Source organism: Crotalus tigris, unplaced genomic scaffold (genome assembly GCF_016545835.1).
Source record: "Crotalus tigris isolate CLP2741 ecotype Arizona unplaced genomic scaffold, ASM1654583v1 scf7180000021050.780039, whole genome shotgun sequence".
Taxonomy (NCBI): domain Eukaryota; kingdom Metazoa; phylum Chordata; class Lepidosauria; order Squamata; family Viperidae; genus Crotalus; species Crotalus tigris.
The window spans coordinates 206,880-229,091 of NW_024098328.1; the positions used below are offsets into that span (position 1 = coordinate 206,880).

At 38.8% G+C, this 22,212-nt stretch overlaps 1 protein-coding gene across 19 annotated transcripts in view; it reads right to left on the reverse strand.

The window, feature by feature from the left end:
- The window catches only part of LOC120319950 (ephrin type-A receptor 5-like), a 518,483-nt gene that overhangs the window by 177,602 nt on the left and 318,669 nt on the right, over positions 1-22,212 (reverse strand). For all 19 annotated transcript variants that reach the window (XM_039369333.1, XM_039369346.1, XM_039369345.1 and 16 more), the window contains one exon: positions 3,043-3,706. In XM_039369333.1, the coding sequence (XP_039225267.1) occupies positions 3,043-3,706 (664 nt within the window). The remainder of the gene's footprint in view (positions 1-3,042; positions 3,707-22,212) is intronic.

Below are 22,212 nucleotides of genomic sequence, written 5' to 3' on the forward strand. Positions count from 1 at the left end.
AATCTTTTGATATCCATTGTAACTCTGAATACTTATTAAGGGACCAGTCATTAAGCAAGAACTACCTGTGATTGTGAGTTCTAGTTCTGCTTTATGCAAAAGGCCAGATAAGTTATTTTGAGCCAGTCACATTCTTTCAACCCTAGGAAGAAACTTTTCTTGCCAAAAAAATTCCAATGATTAATTCATGTAGTTGTTGGGAGTCAAAAACTGACCTGAAGACAATCTCCCACCACCAAGTCTTGCACACGTTTTGCATCCTATTAGATTGGATATTGCTGAATATATGAGATCTCATTGTAAACATTTTATTATTGTTGTTTTGATTATTAAATTTATATAATGCCTGACTCCTAGTGACTGGTGAGTGTTAAAAATATTTAAAAACAAAGATTAATGTAAAAAAAATCCATAAAAATTGCACAAGACGAAAGAATAATCATGGCAAAAAAAAAAAAAATCCGTTGCTGAATTCCAAAGCAAACAGAAAATGGTCACCCAGGTCTTTTATTGAAGCTTTAATATGTGAACCACAGTACTAACTTAACCTCAAGATCACCAACTAGATACTGAAAGGGCATGCATTCAAACCTTCTCTTTTGGTGTAGCTGATAAATCTCAATTTGTGACTATGAATTCCCCAAATTTTTCTGGCATTTATCAGCTTTCTTTTCTTTTTTTAATTACAGAAGATAATTTACATGTAACAGAGCAACTTGGAGATAATTCACCATTAATAAATTGATTTTGCTTCAAAAAAACCAGTATGAATGTTCATGAACTTTTTAATGTTTAACACATGAAGCATCATAATGCTATTTCATTCAGCCTCCCTCCAGCATTTGACTCCCTTCAGTTTGCCTACTGTCCATATTGCTCTCCAGAGGATGCTATTTCTTCTGTTCTCCATTTGAGCTTGGTGCACTTATAGGAAAGAAACACTCATATGTGAATGCTGTTTATTGATTTCAGTTTGGCATTTAATACAATCATTCCTCAGCATCTAGTAGGCAAACTGGCCCTTTTAGACTTCAACACTCCTTTGTGCAACTGGATTCTTGATTTCCTTATTGACAGGCTCCAGTCTATGTGAATTAGGACTAATATTTCTAACACCATTTTCTTGAGCACAGGTTCTCCTCAGCTGTTGTTCATCCTGTTGACCCATGACTATTGTGCCAGGTTTGCAACCAACCATATTTTGACATATGCAGATGATACAAAAGTAGTATGCCTTATTGAAGATGACAATAAGGGTGCTTACTACAAGGAAATAGAGGGTTTGGTGAAATGGTGTAACAGCCTCATTTTAAACATAGGAAAAACTAAAGAGATTATTGTCAATTTCAGAAAAAGCAGGCACAACCATACACTTTTGTGTATTAATGATTTCCCTGTGGAGGTGGTTAGCAGCGTCAAGTTTCTGGGTGTGCAACTAACTAGTAGACTAGCTTGGTCGCTCAACAGCAAGACACTGGTGAAGCAGGCAAAGCAGCACTTGCATTTTCTGTGTTGCATGAGAAAAACACATCTTCCTTCCCCTATCCTTACCACTTTCTACAGAGGGACAATCCTGTCACATTGCATTACTGTCTGGTTTGGAAACATTACTGCTTCAGGTAGGAAAGCAGTGCAGAAAGTGGTGAGGATGGCAGAAAAGATTATTAGCAGTTCATTTCCTTCTATCCAGGACATAGCAAGTGATGCTTGAGCAAAGTCTGCAGTATTATCTGGGATGCTATACATCCTCTTCAGGATCTGTGAAGGAGGAAGCTTCGTGGTATCTGAAGCAGAACATTCAGATTCAAGCACAGTTTTGTTCCAGATAGCATCAATCTTGTGAACTCTCAAGTTTCCTTTTTCCATTATGTATTCAAAATGGACAGTGATTGAATATCATTTTTAATGTGAGCCAGTGTGCTCATAGTAAAAAAAAGCTTTGTTTTGCCTTGCCCTGCCCTGCATGCCACTATATAAAATACTATTTTGAAAATAATGTAATGTTTCTAAACCCTTAATTATACAAAGGCTACAAAGATTTGTTCATCCTGTGAAACATTACAATTATAAACATGATGATACCCATAGATAATTCATAATCCAACTCTGGACCATATTTTTATCTATAGTTAATAAAGTTGGAGATCGCTTTGGTAGTAGTAGAATACATTAAGTTACAGAAGTCTGAAGCCCAGTGTCCATAAATTTATATTTTTATATCATGATACAATAGCTGTGTTTAAATTTATATTGATGTCTGCTTATCTACCACATCAATAAAGGCAGGAAGATTTTAAAGGGGTATACTGCTGCTTGCCTGCAAATTAAAAAAGTCACATCTATATTTTACTACATTCATCCATTTCTATACCCTATTTTGCAGTTAGAACATATTTCACAATACATAGTGCTAATCCTATGTACACAAAGTGCATAGTACCAATTGGAATATATATTTGCAAATTGATTAGAAGTTATTTTAGATATAGTATGTATAATTCTGAATTATAAAACAAGTTAGGACAGTTTTGCAGATATATGTACATTGTCTACATCATTACATTTATACTATGGTGTCTCAATTATTAAAATGCCTCCACTCAAAAATAGACGATAGGTTCTTTATGGATTTAGGACCACATCGGCCACTATAAACCCTTTATAGTCATGTACAAAAGGGAGCAAAACTGAGCAAAAAAAGAAAGGGAGCATAGACTCAAATGCACAATTTAATCTAGAATATTACTTTGCTCCATCCTTCCCAGATGCAGTTTAATGAGCTAAGTGGCAGAGAATAGCTTTATAAGCTGCATAAGTGGGGCTGAGTCACCCATTTGTTAGAGGTAGCAATCAATGGCATTGTAAGAAAGCATATTTATGTGAGAAACAATTAGGCTGCCATCCTTCATTATACTAGTAGGATGTTCTCATTCTGTATGTGTGTGTTGTGTGTACACATATGCATACACACATACATACATTAGCATTGATATTTATTTTCCAAACAGATCAATAAAACTATTTCTGGCATAAAATCCTTACCCTGGCAGGTGTTGTTCTTCTCCTCATATCCTGCCTTACACATGCATTTTCCAATTGGCACCAGCCATTCCCCTTCAGCACTGCAATGCATCCTTGGAGGTTCATCAGTCATTGAATTGTTCACGCATGATCCTAAGACTTCTAGTAGCTGTGAAGAATTCGCTCCAGTGATGGTGTCAGGAAAGATGGCAAGGTTTCTAATCACCAGAGGGCACTTTTTATAATAGACCCGAACAGATACCAGTGCAATGCAGGCCCCCACATCCTGGAAAGCAAGGTAAAATCCGTTTTTGGTCAGAGGTCCAACATCTCTCACCTCTGTATTTAGCTTCATAACTCTATCTCCAAGATCTAATTCTGTAAAACTTTCATCTGCTGCAATGGTATCAATCTTGATGTACTGATTTTCTTTTACATTCCTCCAATCTTCATAATCAGATTCAAAATAGTACATATTAAAAGTCTCTTTGCAAGTTCCAAGACCTCCTGGAAGGCTGTTACAGTCTCTAAGGGTAAATTTTAGTTCAATGAATATCCGAGAGGCTCCTTTGTTAGAGATCCAGCTTGTCAAAAGCCAATTATTCTGACTCTGTTCCATCACTCTACATACTTGATATGTGTGGATTGGTGCATAATTTTCATCCACCTCACCAATTTCTTCCCACTAGACAAAGAGAGGAAAGGGAGAAAGAAACAGGAAAAAAAAAAACTTTAAAAATCAGATTGCAAGCATCCACAATTCTAGATCTAATAGTATAGAATGAAGTAGTAACAAAAAAATTAAAGTAAAAGTACCAAACCTTATCCATACCCTTAAATACTGATTTTTTTTCTCCACAAGTTATCCATAGCAGCTTAAGAATAGATTTTACACTGCCCTCCCTAAGCTTTGTTTTCTTATTGCTATGTTAGCTTTTTGTGAAAAGTAAAATGCTATTAATATCCAGTTAAAATGTTTTAATCTGAGAATCTTAAAAACGTGAATATTACAAGATGGTCCACCAAGAAGCAAATTAGACAAACTGTATTCATATGCCACTTATTTTCCAGCTCTGAGAATGATTCAAAAATGTCTGCATTTTGATTGCCTATTTTATTTTTGTCTACTAAACAGAAGAACATTTCTTCATCTCCTCTACCTACTCCTATTTTTTCTATCAGTTAAATTTTAACAGGAAATGGTTCCTGATTAAATGGTCCAATTCATATAGATGCACATGATTCGGTAACTTTAAATGCATGTAGAAATATTACTACTGCCACTTGATATGAAATCCCTTCAAACTATTAGAATTTTTTTTCACTTATCTTCCACTTGTATGCTTACCATTCTTACAATTTCTCCCAGTTGCATTTAAACTATCTCTTTTAATTCTGCTCCATCTTTTCTCTAAGGAAAAAACTACATGGATATATGTGCACATCTATGCACAATCACAAACTATTGAATCCCTGTATACTTAGCCCTCTCCTCAAGACAACAGGTTATATCAGATCTCAAAGCAGACCTACGACAAAGAAGAGTGGAAATGTTCAGCCCTTGACATTAGGCTATTTATTCTTTGATCAATCAAACAATAAACAACAATCTGCTCAAGAAACTATTAAGAACATTTCCACCATTACTGACAGGGAAAGCCAGCTGTATAAAACAGATCAAACTACATTCTCTTTTAGCACTGATAATGTTCCCTGGTTAGGTAATGAAATGTCTGCAAGAAAACAACCAAACTTAGAGAGCACCATATATTTTCTCAGCAGCACATGTGAAAGAGAGATTATATAACTGAACTTCCTTTATCATTAGCAGAAAAACATGTGATGTTAATTTGGCACTAAATGATTCTCCAAGCCTTTAACAGCCTCAGAAAGAGAACATACATATATTTTAAGTATGCAGTGTTAAATCATTTATTAACAGACCGACTCCTGCATCAGTAATATTCAGAAATCAACAAGTCTGATGATAATCAGAATGTAAATGCACAGTGTCAATGAGAAAGTCATCTCTCACACACATACACATACACACACACACACACACAGAGAGAGAGAGAGAGAGAGAGAACATTAATAGATTAGGCTCAAGAATATAGGTAATCCTTGATTTACAAGCATTTATCCAACTTTTCTAAGTTACAAGTGTTGCAGTATTAAGGTAGAATAATATAGAATAATGTGAAATAATAATAATAATGATGAAAAATCATTAAAACAATGATATGTCTGCATAATTACTGGAATAAAGCTGTGTTAGCAATCTGTGACTAACCAAATGCGCATTGCACTTGGAAACAATGTATCTAGCATAACCGACCATTGTATGCCTGTGAGAAACTAACCTAAAGAAATACAATGTGTATCACTAATGTGTGCCCCTTTGTTCCTGAGAAAAGAAATGTATAAAACTGTAGTTTGAACCCTCTCTCAGTGTTCAGAATTGCTTGTCTTCACTGCTTCTGAACCTTGCACAATAAATCTCTCTGCTAAACCCTTTGGAATTCATAAAAGTCTCTTTCGTTTTCTACAAGAATTCTGGCACTCCAGACGGGATGTTTAGGAAGAGGCCATTGACCTTCCAGATGGACTGCCCTGGTGGAGAGCCCCACCCCTAACAACCACAACTCCAAGCCGGCTCTGTGGCCTTTGTCTATGGGGAGACCTCAACAGGAAGGGAGGGAAACTCACCCACCAGCAAAGCATTTCAGTCAAGGATCCACTGAGGGTAGCAGACGGGTCTTTAATCCTGGGAAGGGTCTGGAACACCTGCAGGCAAGTATTGTAAAAGGGGATATGTGATCCCTTTTGAATCAGAAGAGGAGACTGATCATCCCCTAGAAGACAAGTCGGCGTCCTTAAGTCTTCAAAAGGTAGGATTGTGTGGGTGGTTAAACCATCGCATTTCCTGCAGAGCGACCGTTGGAATGTCCAGCACTTCAAGTCAGTGGTAGTTGTTAGTGAGAAATGGGGGGGGGGAACCAGACAAAGAAGGGCGTTGGTCAGACGCTGCTTCAGTGCATGTTAGGAAATTTTTAAAAGGGGTTTTCTAGGGATTATGGGGACCCAAGACCAAATCCAGCCATGTTAAAAAGATTCTGTGAATCTGAATGGACCACCTTTGGCATAGGGTGGCCCAAAGAGGGATCGGCGAATCCCAAACTCATGGCACAGGTTCATCAAATTGTGACTGGAAGTGGTCATTGGGACCAATATCCCTATATCGACCAATGGCAGATTAATATTTCAGAAAAGCCTCGATGGTTAGCAAAGTGTCAGATAGAATGTGCTAAAATATATTTGGCAAACCAAAAAGCGAAGCCTCAGACAAAAGCTAAGATTTTGAGACAGGAAGATAGGGAGGAAATTGCCAGACCCCCTCCCTATGTTCCTAGAAGAGAAGAAGGGAGAATACATCAGCAAATTCCACACCCTTCGGTTGAAAGAAATGAAGTCCATCTTCAACCAGAAGCAATGTGGAAAGAAAGATAAAAGAAGATAAAACCGTTCAGAAAAAAAGAACAGGACTTGGATAGTGATGAAAGCAAAACATCAGTTTCTAGTCGAACTAGAAGTAAAATAGGGGTCAAAACAGAAGAAATGATAGCCCTCTAAGAGAAGTCTTGGTCCCTGGACCAAACAACACCAATATTCCAATGCTTCAGTATGTTCCCTTTACGACCACTGATCTATTTAATTGGCATCAACAATACGGACCATTTTCAGAAAAACCTCAAGAAATAATAGACCTATTCTCCACCATTATTCAGACCCATAACCCCTCTTGGGATAATATGAAACAGCTTATTTCTACTTTACTGGATATGGAAGGAAGAGAAAAATATAGATTAGGGAAATTGAAAGTACTTGCCCGCCGACACCCGGAGGGAGAAGCGAATTATCAGGCAAGCAGAAATACCGATGCAGTAGAAATAAGACCAAACTGGAATGCTAACGATGCATAGCACCAAACTTTGTTGCAGAATTATCGGCTTTTGTGTTTAGAAGCCCTGAGAGAAGCAGCAATCCATCCAATTCATTATGCTGCTGTAACTAGTATTTGGCAAAAGAGAGATGAGTCACCAACTGCTTTTCTCAGCAGACTGATAGAAGCTTATAAAGTAAATACAGGTCTTGATATGGAGATGACTCAAAATCACCCACTCCTAATTGAAAGATATATCACCCAAAGTAAGAAAAAAGTTACAGCACACAGAAGGGGTGTTAGGCAAGAATGTAGCAGAGATTATGGAAATAGCACAAAAGGTGTTCCGTAACCATGAAAAAGAAGAGGAGCGTAAATCAGATCAGAAAGAGAAAAAGAAAGTTGAAATGTTAGCAGTGGCACTGGGGGGAATGCATATTGGACCCAATCAATGTGCCATCTGTAGACAGGAAGGACACTGGCAAAGGAAGTGCCCCCAGAGGAATGGCCAACCTAGGGGACAATCTCGCCAGCATGGAAGAGGACAAGGAAGAAGATTTAGAGGGACTTTCCAGAGAAACTACAAGGGAAGCTTCAGGGGAAGAGGGTATCCAGCCTATCCCAGTCAGACAGAAGAAAGAGAACAAAACATGATCGGCTTAGCCGACATGGAATGGGGAGACTGAAGAGGACAGGGTTCTATGGTCCCACCCCCAGAGCCCATTGTTAAAATACGGGTGGGGGGACAGATTGTCCCGATGTTAGTTGACACGGAAGCCACCAGATCTGTCCTAAATAAATCTATTGGCAAGCAATCAAACCAGACCATCCAAATTCAGGGAGTATCTGGAGAAACTCAATCCAGACCACTCCTGGAACCCCTAAAATGCCATGTGGGACAAGGAATCATTAAACATCAATTTCTATATGCCCCAGACTGCCCAATTCCATTACTGGGGAGGGACTTGCTTACCAGGTTGAAAGCAACAATATCATTTGACCATGGGAAACAATTAATGCAAGTGCACCACCCAGTGGAAGAAATATAGTGTTTGATGATAGTGATAGAAAAAGAGAAAGTAGAAGATAATACGTGGCAGCAGTTTAATGTCCCCCTCCTGTGGGCGGAGGATAATCCCCCTGGATTTGCAAAATATGCCACGCCCGTTTTGGTGGAACTGAAACCCCAGGCATATCCTGTTAGAATACCCCAATGATATTGTACTTCAGAGGCTGCAATTGCCATTCAAAAATTAATCCAAAAATACTTGATAGCAAAAATCATTAGAAAAATTCAGTCACCCTGGAATACTGCAATTCTACCTGTTTGTAAGCCCAACGAACAGTGGAGACCAGCACAAGATCTCCGCCCCGTTAATAAGTTGACCTTGACCCTACACGCAACTGTTCCTAATCCATATATTCTTTTGAGTACAATACCTGCATATGCTAAATCAGTGGTTCTTAACCTGTGCAATATCACCCCCCCAGGGGACGATTTCATTTTTCAGGGGGGCGATGGAACGAAAAGGGGTGACGTGGGGGCGAAGGAACAAAAAGGGGGCAATATGGGAGCGATGGAGCGAGAAGCTTTGGGGACACTTTTGAGACTTTTTCATACAGTGAATTGCTGTATATCTGTCGTACAAAACCATCAGATAGCTCGCTATTAGTAGATTGAATTGTGTTTTCAAATGTTCCTCCAGCTAGCTTCAGTACAGAATGCCATACATATGTGAATACGCATCACTTATCTTCATGTGCGTTGCGGCAGCCTCTACCCATACAGTGGCGCGCCATTGGCCAGAATATGGGAGATATATTGGAAAAAGACTGAAAATAAATTATTTGCATCGATATGTCCTGATGACAATTTTAAAGAAAACAAAAAAAATGTTTGCATAAATTGAAGAATTATTTCCTATGTTGTGATTGACAGGTTATGTTGGGGGAGGGGGGTGATGACAACTTCCTCATTGGCTCAAGGGGGCGATTTGTTCAAAAGGGTTAAGAAGCACTGCGCTAAATGGTTTTCAGTTGTGGACTTAAAGGATGCATTTTTCACCATACCTTTAGCTGAGAATTGTCAGCCAATCTTTGCATTTGAAAGGGCTAATCCAAAGACACAAGTTAAGACTCAATATACCTGGACTAGACTACCACAAGACTTTAAAAATTCACCCACGTGTTTATCTTGCATATTTGAAGTTAGTCAGACAAGAGGACTGTTGCCTTCAATATGTAAATGATACTCTGATAACTGGACAAAGCAGGGAGGATTGCTTTGAAAACATATCCAGACTGCTCCAATTGTTACAAGATTGTGGCTACAGAGCATCCAGAAAGAAAGCACAACTAGTTCAAAAGACTGTAATGTATTTAGGCTATGAACTATCACAAGGACAAAGAACTCTGGGCCCCCAGAGAAAGCAAGCTGTGTTACAGATTCCCATCCCCAAAACAAAACAGGAAGTTAGAGCCTTTTTGGGAATTACAGGCTTCTGTAGAATTTGGATTCCTAACTTCGCTCTCACAGCTAAACCATTATACCAAGTTTTAAGGGGACCAGAAAAAGAACCTCTTTTGTGGCAACAAGAACAGATCCTAGAAATGAAATATCTTCAACAGGCACTTACTACAGTACCAGCTTTAGGACTACCTGATATATCTAGGCCGTTCTCACTTTATGTCAATGTGAGACATAATGTGACTTTAGGAGTCCTTACCCAAAAGCAGGGAAATTGGAACCGCCCAGTCGCTTATCTGTCAAAACAACTAGATATGGCCTCGCAGGGTGGGCCACAATGTTTAAAAATTCTAGCAGCAGTTATACTGTTACTACAGGAGGCAAATAAGTTAACCTTTTCAGCTCCAGTGGCTGTTTATACTAGTCATGCCCTGCACACAATTATTGACAATAAGGGACATTTATGGATCAGCAATCAGAGGATGCATAAGATACAGTCCCTTTTATTAGAAAATCCACAAGTTACACTGCAACAGTGCTCAACTCTCAATCCAGCCACTCTCATGCCAATACCAGATTCAACTATGTCCGTGCATAACTGCATGCAAACAATAGAACTACAATATTCTTGCAGACCTGACCTTACGGACCAACCTTTGCATAATCCAGACTTTCAGTGGTTTACTGATGGATCTAGCTTTATGGATCAAGGAATTAGATACTCTGGTTACGCAATTGTTTCTCAAACTGCAACTGTAGAGTCAGCACAGTTACCAAGCCAAGCAAGTGCACAATTTGCAGAATTATATGCCCTGACCCAAGCATTAGAAATAGCTTCAGGAATGACTTTAAATGTATATACAGACAGTGAATATGCATTTTTGACAATTCACACACATGCAGCAATCTACAAAGAGAGAGGATATTTGGACTCCACAGGCAAGATCATTGAATACACAACTTTGATTAAAAGACTTATTAAGGCAGCACAGTTAACGTCTAAAGTTGCAATCATCCATTGTCCTGGACATCAAAAAGACTCAACCCTTATTACCCAAGGCAATAGGAAGGCAGACAAAGAAGCCAAAAGAGCTGCATTGGAAGGCGCCCCACTCCAGTCGGATGTCACCAGGTTCATGTATTTAGATACTTACTTAGAACAATTTGGTCCTACATATACGAAAGAGGAAAGCCAAAAGTTGAAGCAGGATGTACAAGCCGATGGACGCATTGCTGTTCCTCTGGCACTTGCCCACCCCCTTATTTTTCAAGCCCATAAGCAACATCATCTGGGGAAAACTGCATTATTACAACAGCTTGAACAATTTTTCTATCTTTCCTTTGCTTCTTCGCTAAAAGCTCAAGTATGTTCTCAATGTTCCATTTGTGCCCAAACCAATGCACGCCAAGGACCGATAGTACCACCTGGTCGATAACCAATCGCTTATTTTCCAATGGACTATGTCGTTGTTGATTTTACTGATATGCCTAAGAGTAAGAAATATGTAGCCCTGTTAGTTATAATTGATACCTATTCAGGTGGATTGAGGCCTTTCCAACTGTAAATAAGAAAGCTATACAGGTTGCCAGAATATTTCTAAAAGAAATTATTCCTGTATTTGGCTGCCCTTCTAGGATTTCATCAGATAATGGCCCTGAGTTTGTACAACAAATTAACAAGGCTTTAGCCCAGGTATTAGGAATTAAGTGGAGATTTCACTGTAGCTTTCACCCCCAATCAGCTGGAAGGGTGGAACATGCTAATCGCACAATTAAAACCCTCATTACCAAATTTTGTTTGGAAACTCATCTCCATTGGCCAGATGTTTTGTCTATGGTTTTGTATGCAATCAGACTGGCCCACCGCACTAAATTACAACTTAGTCCTTATGAGTTCATGTTTGACCGTCCCCCTTGTCTATTTAAACCTGACAGTCAGGGCTGGCTGGACTTGGCTCATAAGGGGGGAATAGACCAACAGAAATTGTTACATTAGTTACAGCTTAATAATTTAGCTGTTTCAAATTTGCGCCATTATATGATGGAACAATAACCCCCTCCAGTGGTCACGGCAACACATGAGTTCAAACCAGGAAATAGAATATGGGTGAAGCACTTGAAATCAGACCCCTTGAGCCCAAGATGGAAAGGACCATGTACTGTTGTTATGTGTTCTCCTTTGGCAGTGAAAACCTTGGAGGGAAAGTTTTGGATCCACTGGAATAAACTGAAAGCAGCTGCACCTGCCGATCCAGTAACTTACAAGGTGGAGAAAACTGACAAACCTTTGGTGTTGAAATTTACAAGAAATACACCCTGTCGAACCCTACCAGCAATGGGTTCTCAACACACGGTGTGAACAACGAACCCTGCTGAGACATCCCGGAAGCTGTCTCTCTATGCACGGTGGAAGATATGAGGATTCTACAGCTCGTAATATCTGTTAGTTATTTAATATGGGGAACATACACACACAAAGAAAGAACAAAAACACAGGGGAACCAGGGTTGTCGAAACTGCATCAAGATTACAAAACAAGGAAACCATATAACTAAGACTTTGATTTATTATACAATGAAACCAGAAGGGTGCCAAGATAGCTCCCCTAGTTCCTGTACATACAATAGAACTACATATAATGTTTGTAGAAAAGGGGTCCAAGATCAGTGTTATAACCCGAAATCTGATCCTGACAGCTGGGCCTTGCAGATCCGAACACATAGAACAAGAAGTAGCTCTAGGGACCAAGCACTATTAGGGATCTCCCAATGGAAATCCAACCCACACTTCAGTTTTAGCGTCACCTTTGATGTTTGTAAGGCAGATAATTATTGGGCTGCAATATATGGTTGCGGAGGAATCGGTTATATCCACAGCTATATCCCAAACCATAAGTACTTGTGCCCACCGGATGGATGTGCAGTCTCCACAGTCAAATGTAAGTGGTGGTCATGTATTAAGTGGCATACGCAAGACCTGAAGGAGATGGAACACATCTTGTTTGAAAAGAATAATACAAAAGCAGACTCCTGTGGAAGGGACAACTGTAATTTGGTGACTCTCACAGTCAAGAATGGCAGTTGGTTCCTGGAATAAAATAGATGGGAAAATAAAAACTGGATGTTTGGGGTAGGAATAGATGCCAACAGCTATGACCCAATATCAGAGGTAGAAATCAAAATTATAACTGCAACCAAAAGATCAGAACAAAAATCATTATTCTGGTCATATTATGAGGAAATGGAGAAAATAAATATTCCTGAAATACCTAGACATGTAGTCAATACCTTTGTTAAGTTAGCTGAAGATATTGCCCATACTTTAGACGTGTCTAACTGTTTTGTGTGTGGTGGAACAAATATGGGAGAAAAATGGCCATGGGAGGCATAAGAGTTAAATTATACCAAGGTACTAGAAATGTCTGAGAATAATAGTTTAATCTATACAAGCGGGAAAGATGGTGATTGGACTCACACTTTCAACTTGGTAGGACATGTATGTTACTCAAGGAACAAAACAAAATCTTGCGTAGCAGTAGGTGACCTCCTATGTACAGGGACTTGGGAAAACAGTAAGTGGTGGTCTGGAACCAACAAAACCACTACTATGGATTGTTATGCCCTTACTAACGTAACTGGGATGCCATATCTAAAAGACCCCACAAATACCAGTCTCCTTTGGCTAGCCCCAGATGGAATGTACTGGATTTGCGGAAAAATGGCATACGGACAACTACCTAAGGACTGGTGTGGATCTTGTGTATTGGGAATAATCTGACCAGGATTTTTCTTGTTACCATTAAAAGCTAAGCAAATTCTTGGAGTTCCCATCTATGATGAAGTTGGTAATATAAGACAAAGAAGGGAACCAAATACATACACCCAATGTGCAGGAGTCACTTGGCAAGAATATGAATGGCCACCTTACTGCATTCTCCTAGTTTAATGCCCAGCTACTTGGGCTGAGGATGGAATGTATGGATACCGTACCCCTATTTATATGCTCAACAGACTCATTAGGTTACAAGCGGTGGTAGAGTTAATCACTAATGAGACTGTGAAGGGATTAACTGAATTGGCCAAAGAAAATGTGAAATCAAGGACATATATTATGCAAAATAGGTTAGCCTTGGACTATCTGTTGGCCAAAGAAGGAGGGATATGTGGGAAATTCAACCTAACAAACTGTTGCATCGAAGTAGATGAAAGTGGAAAAGTGTTGAAGGACATAACAGGCAGAATGGTCAAACTAGCTCATGTTCCGGTGCAAACCTGGAAAGGATTTAATCTGGAAGACATATTTTCAGGATGGTGGCCAAAGTTACCAGGCCTACAAACCATCATAGTTATAGCAGTATTGCTAATTCTAGGATGTATTTTGATTCCCTGCTTACTCCCTTGTGTTATAACGATGATTCGAAGAATCTCAGAAAGTACAGCCCAATTAACTGCAAAACATGAAACAATGTTAGCTTTATGGGAATACAAAATGGTGCCCACTAAAGATCCTGAATCAGAGGTAGGATGATGGAAGTTTAAACAAGAAAACTTCCAAAGGGGGGAATAAGGTAGAATAATATAGAATAATGTGAAATAATAATAATAATAATAATAATAATAATAGTAATAATAATGATGATGATGAAAAATCATTATAACAATGATGTGTCTGCATAATTACTGGAATAAAGCTGTATTAGCAATCTGTGACTAACCAAATGCACATTGCACTTGGAAACAATGTATGTAGCATAACCAACCACTGTATGCCTGTGAGAAACTAACCTAAAGAAATACAATGTGTATCACTAATGTGTGTCCTTTTGTTCCTGAGAAAAGAAATGTATAAAACTGTAGTTTGAACCCTCCCTCGGTGTTCAGAATTGCTTGTCTTTACTGCTTCTGAACCTTGCGCAATAAATCTCTCTGTAAACCCTTTGGAATTCGTAAAAGTCTCTTTCGTTTTCTACAAGAGGATCCCCATGGTCACACAATCAAAAGCTGAGCAATTGGCTCATGTTTATGATGGTTGCAGTGTCTCAGAGTAATGAAGGAAATAAAAGTTATTCTTTTATAAAATTGTAGAAAAATAATTGTAAAAATGCAATGCTAATATATGAGACTGTCTATTTAACACAAATGTAACACTGTAACACAAATGTAGCAATGCACTGCCAAATGTGTGAAAAGGTTTGTTCAATGTTTACTGCCCAAAATCCCTTTGGACACAGGAACTTACCCTTTGAGTAGAAATCCTACTATCAAAGAGGGGGATTTTGACCCTAGGTGAAAATTACAAATAAACAAGATAACAGCAGATGGGTGGAAGAGGTCAGGATGACTTTAAGTACAACTTCAAAGTACATTAGAAAGATGAAAGAGCTTCTTAGATGTGCATTGTAGAGGTATAAGATGCAGAGCTTGAAACCAGGCCAGTGTGCTCCTGGAAACCAATCCATAGGGAAGGATCCAGGAGGCCGTGTTGGCAAACGCCTCTCTTTTATTCTCTTCTCTTCACTTCTCTTTTCTTTTTATTCTTTTTATGTTATTCTCCAATAAACCTTTGTTTTGTTAACCAGACTTGTCCGTATTGTGAGTATCAAAATTTGGGGTTTTTACATCTCACAGTACAGTAATGTGATCACCTTTTGCGACCTTCTGACAAGCAAAGTTAATGGGGAAGCCAGATTCACTTAACAACCATGTTATTAACTTAACAACTGCAGTGATTCACTTAACAACTGTGGCAAGAAAGATTGTAAAATAGGACAAAACTTACTTAACAACTATCTTGCTTAGCAATGGCAATTTTAGGCTCAATTGTGGTCATAAATTGAAAACTACATGTGCTGTATATAAAAACTCTTTTCAAAGCAGACCTTGGGCTGAACATCTAAAAACAATTTTGAAAATAGAAAATTAGTTTGCTTTGTAAATAAGGCACTCCTAGAGGTAAAAATTGTCTCAACAGAAATACTTTGGGCCGTGTCTTTTGATAGCCAAGGAGTGCTCGTGCAGTCTGGTACATAGATTTTTTTCTTATTTGGCCCACATAGTTCTTTTCACAGTTGTTGCACTGGATCAGGCATCATATACCAAGTCCAGTGCAACAACTATGAAAAGAACTATGTGGGCCAAACAGGAAAAAGCTATCTACCAGACTGCAGGAGCAGTTCCTGACTATCAAAAGACATTGTCCCTCATGTCTGTCCATGAGGACTTGGAAGGACACAAATTCGATCTAACTGGGACAACAATTATAACCCAAGGAAAATCAAGGAGAGAAAGAGAATTTCTCGAGGCCTAGTTCTCCACCAACCAATCAGTCAATCACATTGACATCGACCCTGCCTATCACCCACTGAGAGCGAGAGAGCTACTTCAACTGAAATACCAGAAGCAACATTCCAAACAAACCAAACACAATTCAAACCACATTGAAGATGTCCCCCCAAACAAAGATGAAATGTTTGCAACCTGATTACCAAACCCGGAGATCAAACCAACAAACCAGCTACCAACCTGAGCTACTAATATTCAAACACATGCAGTGGTGGGATTCAGCCAGTTCGCACCACTTCGGCAGCTAATTTTTTGTTGCCCAGGCCAAGAATGGACTTCGGGACGCGGCATCCACACAGAGAACTGGTTGCTCACATATCTGAATCCCACCTCTGAACACATCTCATATATGATTCTTGTCAGAGCTTCAGCACATAAAAAATAAATCTTTGTCTATATCAACCTAAAAGAGATTCAAGTATTCACCAAGGATCATGGTAAATACTTGAAGGCCATAGACATTCAAGACTTAGCTCAAGTTTAAAGCACTGGACTGCATCAAGCCTTTATGGATCCCCTGTGACAATGTCATGGACGTCCCCCAGGGGTCTGTGGACCACAGGTTGAGAACCATTGGATTAATTTGTCAGAGTTGATTTTCTGAATTTCCCATTGATTCCAGTCTCATTCGTTTGCTGAATCAATAAAAAACTACCTCTTCCAAATGCATTTGGACCAAAAAAATGTACATTTTTGTGCATTTCTTCAATATCTCTTTTTGTGCACTTCTTCCAACTCATGCAATTATTTTAAGTATTTTTCCTGCTGAAAATCAATGCTGCATATATTTTCTATGCAAACTATGCAAACATTGTCTTTTTTTCATTTTGTGTATTTTTTTGAGTTGTTAATATTATAAAAACTCTGCACACTCTGAATTTGGAGAGAGGTACATAGTTCCTGAATAGAGTTGCATAAAAATTTGGATCAAATGAATTTCTCCTCCATCTCTATATTGAGAACAAAATGACAATTTAACAAAGACAATAACACAAAATTTGAGCATATTTAGTTATGTATGTCCAAGTTCACTTCAAACAGAACAAAACAAAATAAAAATAAAGAGCTTCAAACTGTCCTTTATTTTATCAGATAAATCTTTAAGCAACTATGATGGTTTCATCTGTGGTATTATGCTAGACTGGGCTTTTATAATTTCAGTTTTAAGAGTGTCCCAAGCTTCTTGAATTGAAGAAAGCAAAGGCAGCTATACTTCTTTTGCAACTAATAACTACAAACAAATGTGGAATCCAAGAAAGAATTTGGACCTACCCTTTCCTTCCTTTTCTCTCACAGTGCAAGGTGAACCAAGATATAGCACATTGACAGAGGTCCTTCCAATTCCATCTCAGACCATTCTTAGCCCCACTGACCTGTCAATTGGTCAATTTTTGGACAAAGTTTGTTTAATTTTCCGTAAGACTAGCACTGTACACTGATTTATAAGATCAAATTATATAGGAGATGACCAGGCTGATCTTGAGGGAGGGGTCAAAAGCATCATTAACCTTGAGTCCATTTGCACCCATAAGAGAACTAAGTCCAGCCTATCTTGATTTCCATTGATCCTTATCTACCACCAATTTGCTTTGACCATTAACAGTTCAGATTCTTGTAGAGAGTGTTAGCATGCAATTTATTTGAACCACTCTGGCTCCTAATTTCTTAACGCTTGACAATAATCTGATCTATTAACAGTCAAAACAAATAAAGGTCAACTTAATTCAAAGTAGGCTGGACTTCTATTTCTTATGGGTGTGAAGGATCTCAAGGCTGATGATGCGCTTGTCCCCTCCCTCAGGATCAGTCTGGTCATCTCCTATAGATTAAGTTACACTTCTTGATGTAGAAGAGGAAATTGGCAAGTAGCCTTGCCAATTTCAACTCAGCTTCCAAATGTCTGCACAAAAATTACACTGTTTATTTCCCTTTTAAACTGACTGGGAGTCCTTCCTCCCTCCCTTCCCTATCAGTCTTTGAAACACTATTGAACACACTACTTTTTCAGAAGATCAGTGGTCATAAAACTCCATGCAATGCCTGAAAGATACTTTTGCAAAGTGCAGGTTGGATATTACACAGGCAGATAGTTCTGCAGAAACCAGATACTGTGATACTGATTTCTTTCTCTCTCCCTCCCTCCCTCTCTCCCTCTCTCTCTCTCTCTCTCTCTCTCTCTCTCTCTCTCTCTCACACACACACACACACACACACACACACACACACACACACACACACCTTTCTTTTTTTCAGATACAATTCAAGGCAGTGAACATAATAATAGTTTTCCATTTTCCTACAACAATAACCCTCTGACGGAAGTTGGGCAGTCATCCAGCTGGCTTTCATGTCTAAGGCCATGTCTGGAACTCAGTCTCTTGATTTCTAACCCAACACCTTAACCACTACTGGATTTAACAAACTCCTAAGGATTAATTTTAGCTGACTTATGATAAATTGGCAATGAGATAAAGTTTGTCTCATGAAGACATACCCTCTAAAAAGTTACTAGGGCATCTTCAAACCATAGCTACAAACACATGCACAAGTACACTATGATATGCTTCAAATATGTTTAGAAAGTATGAAAAATCAAAAATAATCAAAATATTATCAAAATATCAAATAATCAAAAATAATATCAAATATTATTTTATAGTAAATGTAAATTACCATGAAAAACCTATCCACCATTCAGGTTTTTTTCCTTAAGTTAGTTGTATGCACATTAATGGAAAGTAATTTAATTGCTGAAATACAGCCAAGGAGAACCAAATTCTAGTCCATCCATAACTATGGAAATATATTTATAATCTTTGATCCTCTATCTGATGCTTAACGATGAAAAGACTTCACTATCTGTATGCCTCATAGAGGACGAATGTACAGATGTAGCAGCTCTCTGATGTTATGCGTAAACCTTGTCGTGGTGAAGGGGCTTGCATAACTCAATGAAGCTATGAGCTTCTGGGAAGAGCAGAGGGCTAATACTAGTAGCGCCAAAAAGAGTGAAGCAACTGGGCCAAAGCCGAAAGTACACTCAGCTATGGATGCATCTGGTGGTGAAAGGAAAGTCTGATGCTGTAAAGATCTTTTCTCCATAGGAACCTAGAATGTAAGATCCATGAATCATGGCAAACTGGACTTGGTCAAACAAGAGATGACAAGACTGAACATTGGCATCTTAGGAATCAGCGAACTAAAATGGACAGGAATGGGTGAATTTAACTCAGATGACCATCGGGTATACTACTGCGAGCAAAAATCCCTCAGAAGAAATGGAGTAGCCTTCATAGTCAATAAAAGAGTAGGAAAAGCAATACTGGGATACAATCCCCAAAATGACAGAATGATCTCAGTGTGAATCCAAGGCAAACCATTCAATATCACAGTAGTCCAAATCTATGCCCCAACCACTGGTGCTGAAGAGAATGAAATTGACCGGTTCTATGAAGCCCTACAGCACCTTATAGAATTAACACCAAAAAATGATGTCCTTATCATCATCGGGGATTGGAATGCTAAAGTAGGAAGCCAAAAGATAACTGGAATAACAGGCAAGTTTGGCCTTGGAGTACAAAACGAAGCAGGGCACAGGCTGATAGAATTTTGTCAAGAGAATACGATGGTCATAACAAACACTCTTTCCCAACAACTCAAGAAATGGCTCTACACATGGACATCACCAGACGGTCAACACAGAAATCATATTGACCGTGTGCTCTGCCGCCAAAGATGGAGAAGCTCTATACAGTCAGTAAAAACAAGACCAGGAGCTGACTGTGGCTCAGATCATGAGTTTCTCGTTGCAAAATTTAGGCTTAAATTGAAGAAAGTAGGGAAAAACACTAGGCCACTCAGGTATGAATTCCTGATGAATATACAGTAGAGGTGACAAATAGATTTAAGGAATTAGATCTGATAGACAGAGTGCCTGAAGAACTATGGACGGAGGTTCGCAACATTGTACAAGAGGTAGCAACTAAAACCATCCCAAAAAAAAAAGAAATGCAAGAAAATAAAATGGCTGTCTGAGGAAGCTTTGCAAATAGCTGAGGAAAGAAGGGAAGCGAAGGCAAAGGAGAAAGAGAAAGATACACCCAGTTGAATGCAAAATTCCAGAGAATAGCTAGAAGAGATAAGAATACCTTCTTAAATGAGCAGTGCAAAGAAATAGAAGAAAACAACAGAATAGGGAGGACCAGAGATCTCTTCAAGAAAATTGGAGATTTATGAAGGGAACGTTTCATGCAAAGATGGGCATGATAAAGGACCAAAATGGCAGGGACCTAACAGAGGCAGAAGAGATTAAGAAGAGGTGGCAAAACTCCACAGAAGAACTATACAAGAACGAGCTTAACACCCCAAATAACCACAATGGGGTGGTCACTGACCTTGAGCCAGACATCCTAGAATGTGAAGTGAAATGGGCCTTAGGAAATCTGAGTAACAACAAAGCTAGTGGAGGTGACAGTATTCCAGCTGAGCTATTCAAAATCTTAAAAGACGATGCAGTAAAAGTGCTACACTCAATTTGCCAGAAAATTTGGAAAACTCCACATTGGCCACAGGATTGGAAAAGGTCGGTTTACATTCTAATTCCAAAGAAAGGCAATGCCAAATAATGTTCAAACTATCGCACCATTGCACTCATTTCACATGCAAGCAAAGTTATGCTTAGAATCCTACAAGCTAGACTCCAGCAGTATGTGGTTTGAGAACTTCCAGAAGTACAGGCAGCATTTCGAAGAGGAACTAGAGATCAAATTGCCAACATATGCTGGATCATGGAGAAAGCTAGGGAGTTCCATTATTCCCGGTCTTACAGACTGGCTTCATTTTCCCAACTGGAAATCTACTTCTGCTTCATTGACTATGCTAAAGCCTTTGATTGTGTGGATCACAACAAATTGTGGCAAGTTCTTAAAGAGATGGGAGTACCAGACCATCTTATTTGTCTCTTGAGAAACCTATATGCGGGTCAAGAAGCAACAGTGAGAACTGGACACAGAACCACTGACTGGTTCAAAATTGGGAAAGGAGTCTGGCACCCACCCTATTTAACATATATGCAGAGCACATCAAGGAGAGAAGCAACCTAGAACTAAGGAGAAACTTCCTGACAGTTAGAACAATTAACCAGCGGAACAACCTGCCTCCAGAAGCGGTGAATGCTCCAATACTGGACGTTTTTAAGAAGAGACTGGATAGCCATTTGTCCAAAATGGTATAGGGTTTTCTGCCTGAGCAGGGGGTTGGACTAGATGACCTCCAAGGTCCCTTCTAACTTTTATTATTATTACTATTATTATTATTATTATTATTATTATTATTATTATTATTATTATTATAGTCAAGGCCATGGTTTTCCCAGCTGCAATGTATGGCTGTGAAAATTGGACCATAAGAAAGGCTGAGCGCCAAAGAATTGAAACTTTTGAACTATGATGCTGGAGAAGACTTCTGCTAGTCCCCTGGACTGCAAGACGATCAAACCGGTCAGTCCTAGAAGGTCAGATCCTGAAGCAGAAACTCAAGTACTTTGGCCACCTAATGAGAAGGAAGGACTCACTGGAGAAGAGCCTAATGCTAGGAAAGATTGAGGGCAATAGAAGAAGGGGACGACAGAGAATGAGGTGGATGGATGGAGTCACTGAAGCAGTAGGTGTGAGCTTGAATGGACTCTAGAAGATGGTAGAGGAAGGAAGGCCTGGAGGAACGCGATGGGTTGGACACGACTTTACAACTAACAACAATAACAACAACAAACCATTATTCCCGGACTTACAGACTGGCTTCATTTTCCCAACTGGAAATCTTAAGAGGTTGCATCATAGCTATGGAAACATTTGGAAACCTACCCCAAATTCTAGATAAAGATGATAGTTATGTTACAAGGCCTACCCAATTCAATTGTGTGATAAAATAAGCAGTCATTCAAACTGATTTTAAAAAAATAAAACAAAACCCTGTAATACAAACTGGCTAGTTGGTCTTTTAATAGATATAAACAATACTAAATATGTCAGTAAAGCAGTAAAGCAGTCTGCCCTGCTACAAAATCCCAGAGATATACACATAGAAGTTACTTTAATATTTAACTGATGGGACTCAGATATTCTGACTTTAACTGATTACCATCTACTTTTTTTTTTGCATCATACACAGGCAATCTAGATTCTTTGTCCAGTTGGAATACTGCTACAATTCTGCTTTCCATTATAATATGAGGAATTCAAAATAACTACTTTACAGATTCCCCCATTTCTCATTATTTAGGATTAATACTGGAGTGTGAGAAGCTCTGTTTATTTGGATTATCAAACTGAGTAATGATCTAATCACTTGTATATATTTGGGGGTTTTCGACAAAAGAAAGTTCAGTTCAAAAGCACAGTCTTTATAATCATAACATACATAGAAAGCCCACTCGTGATTTT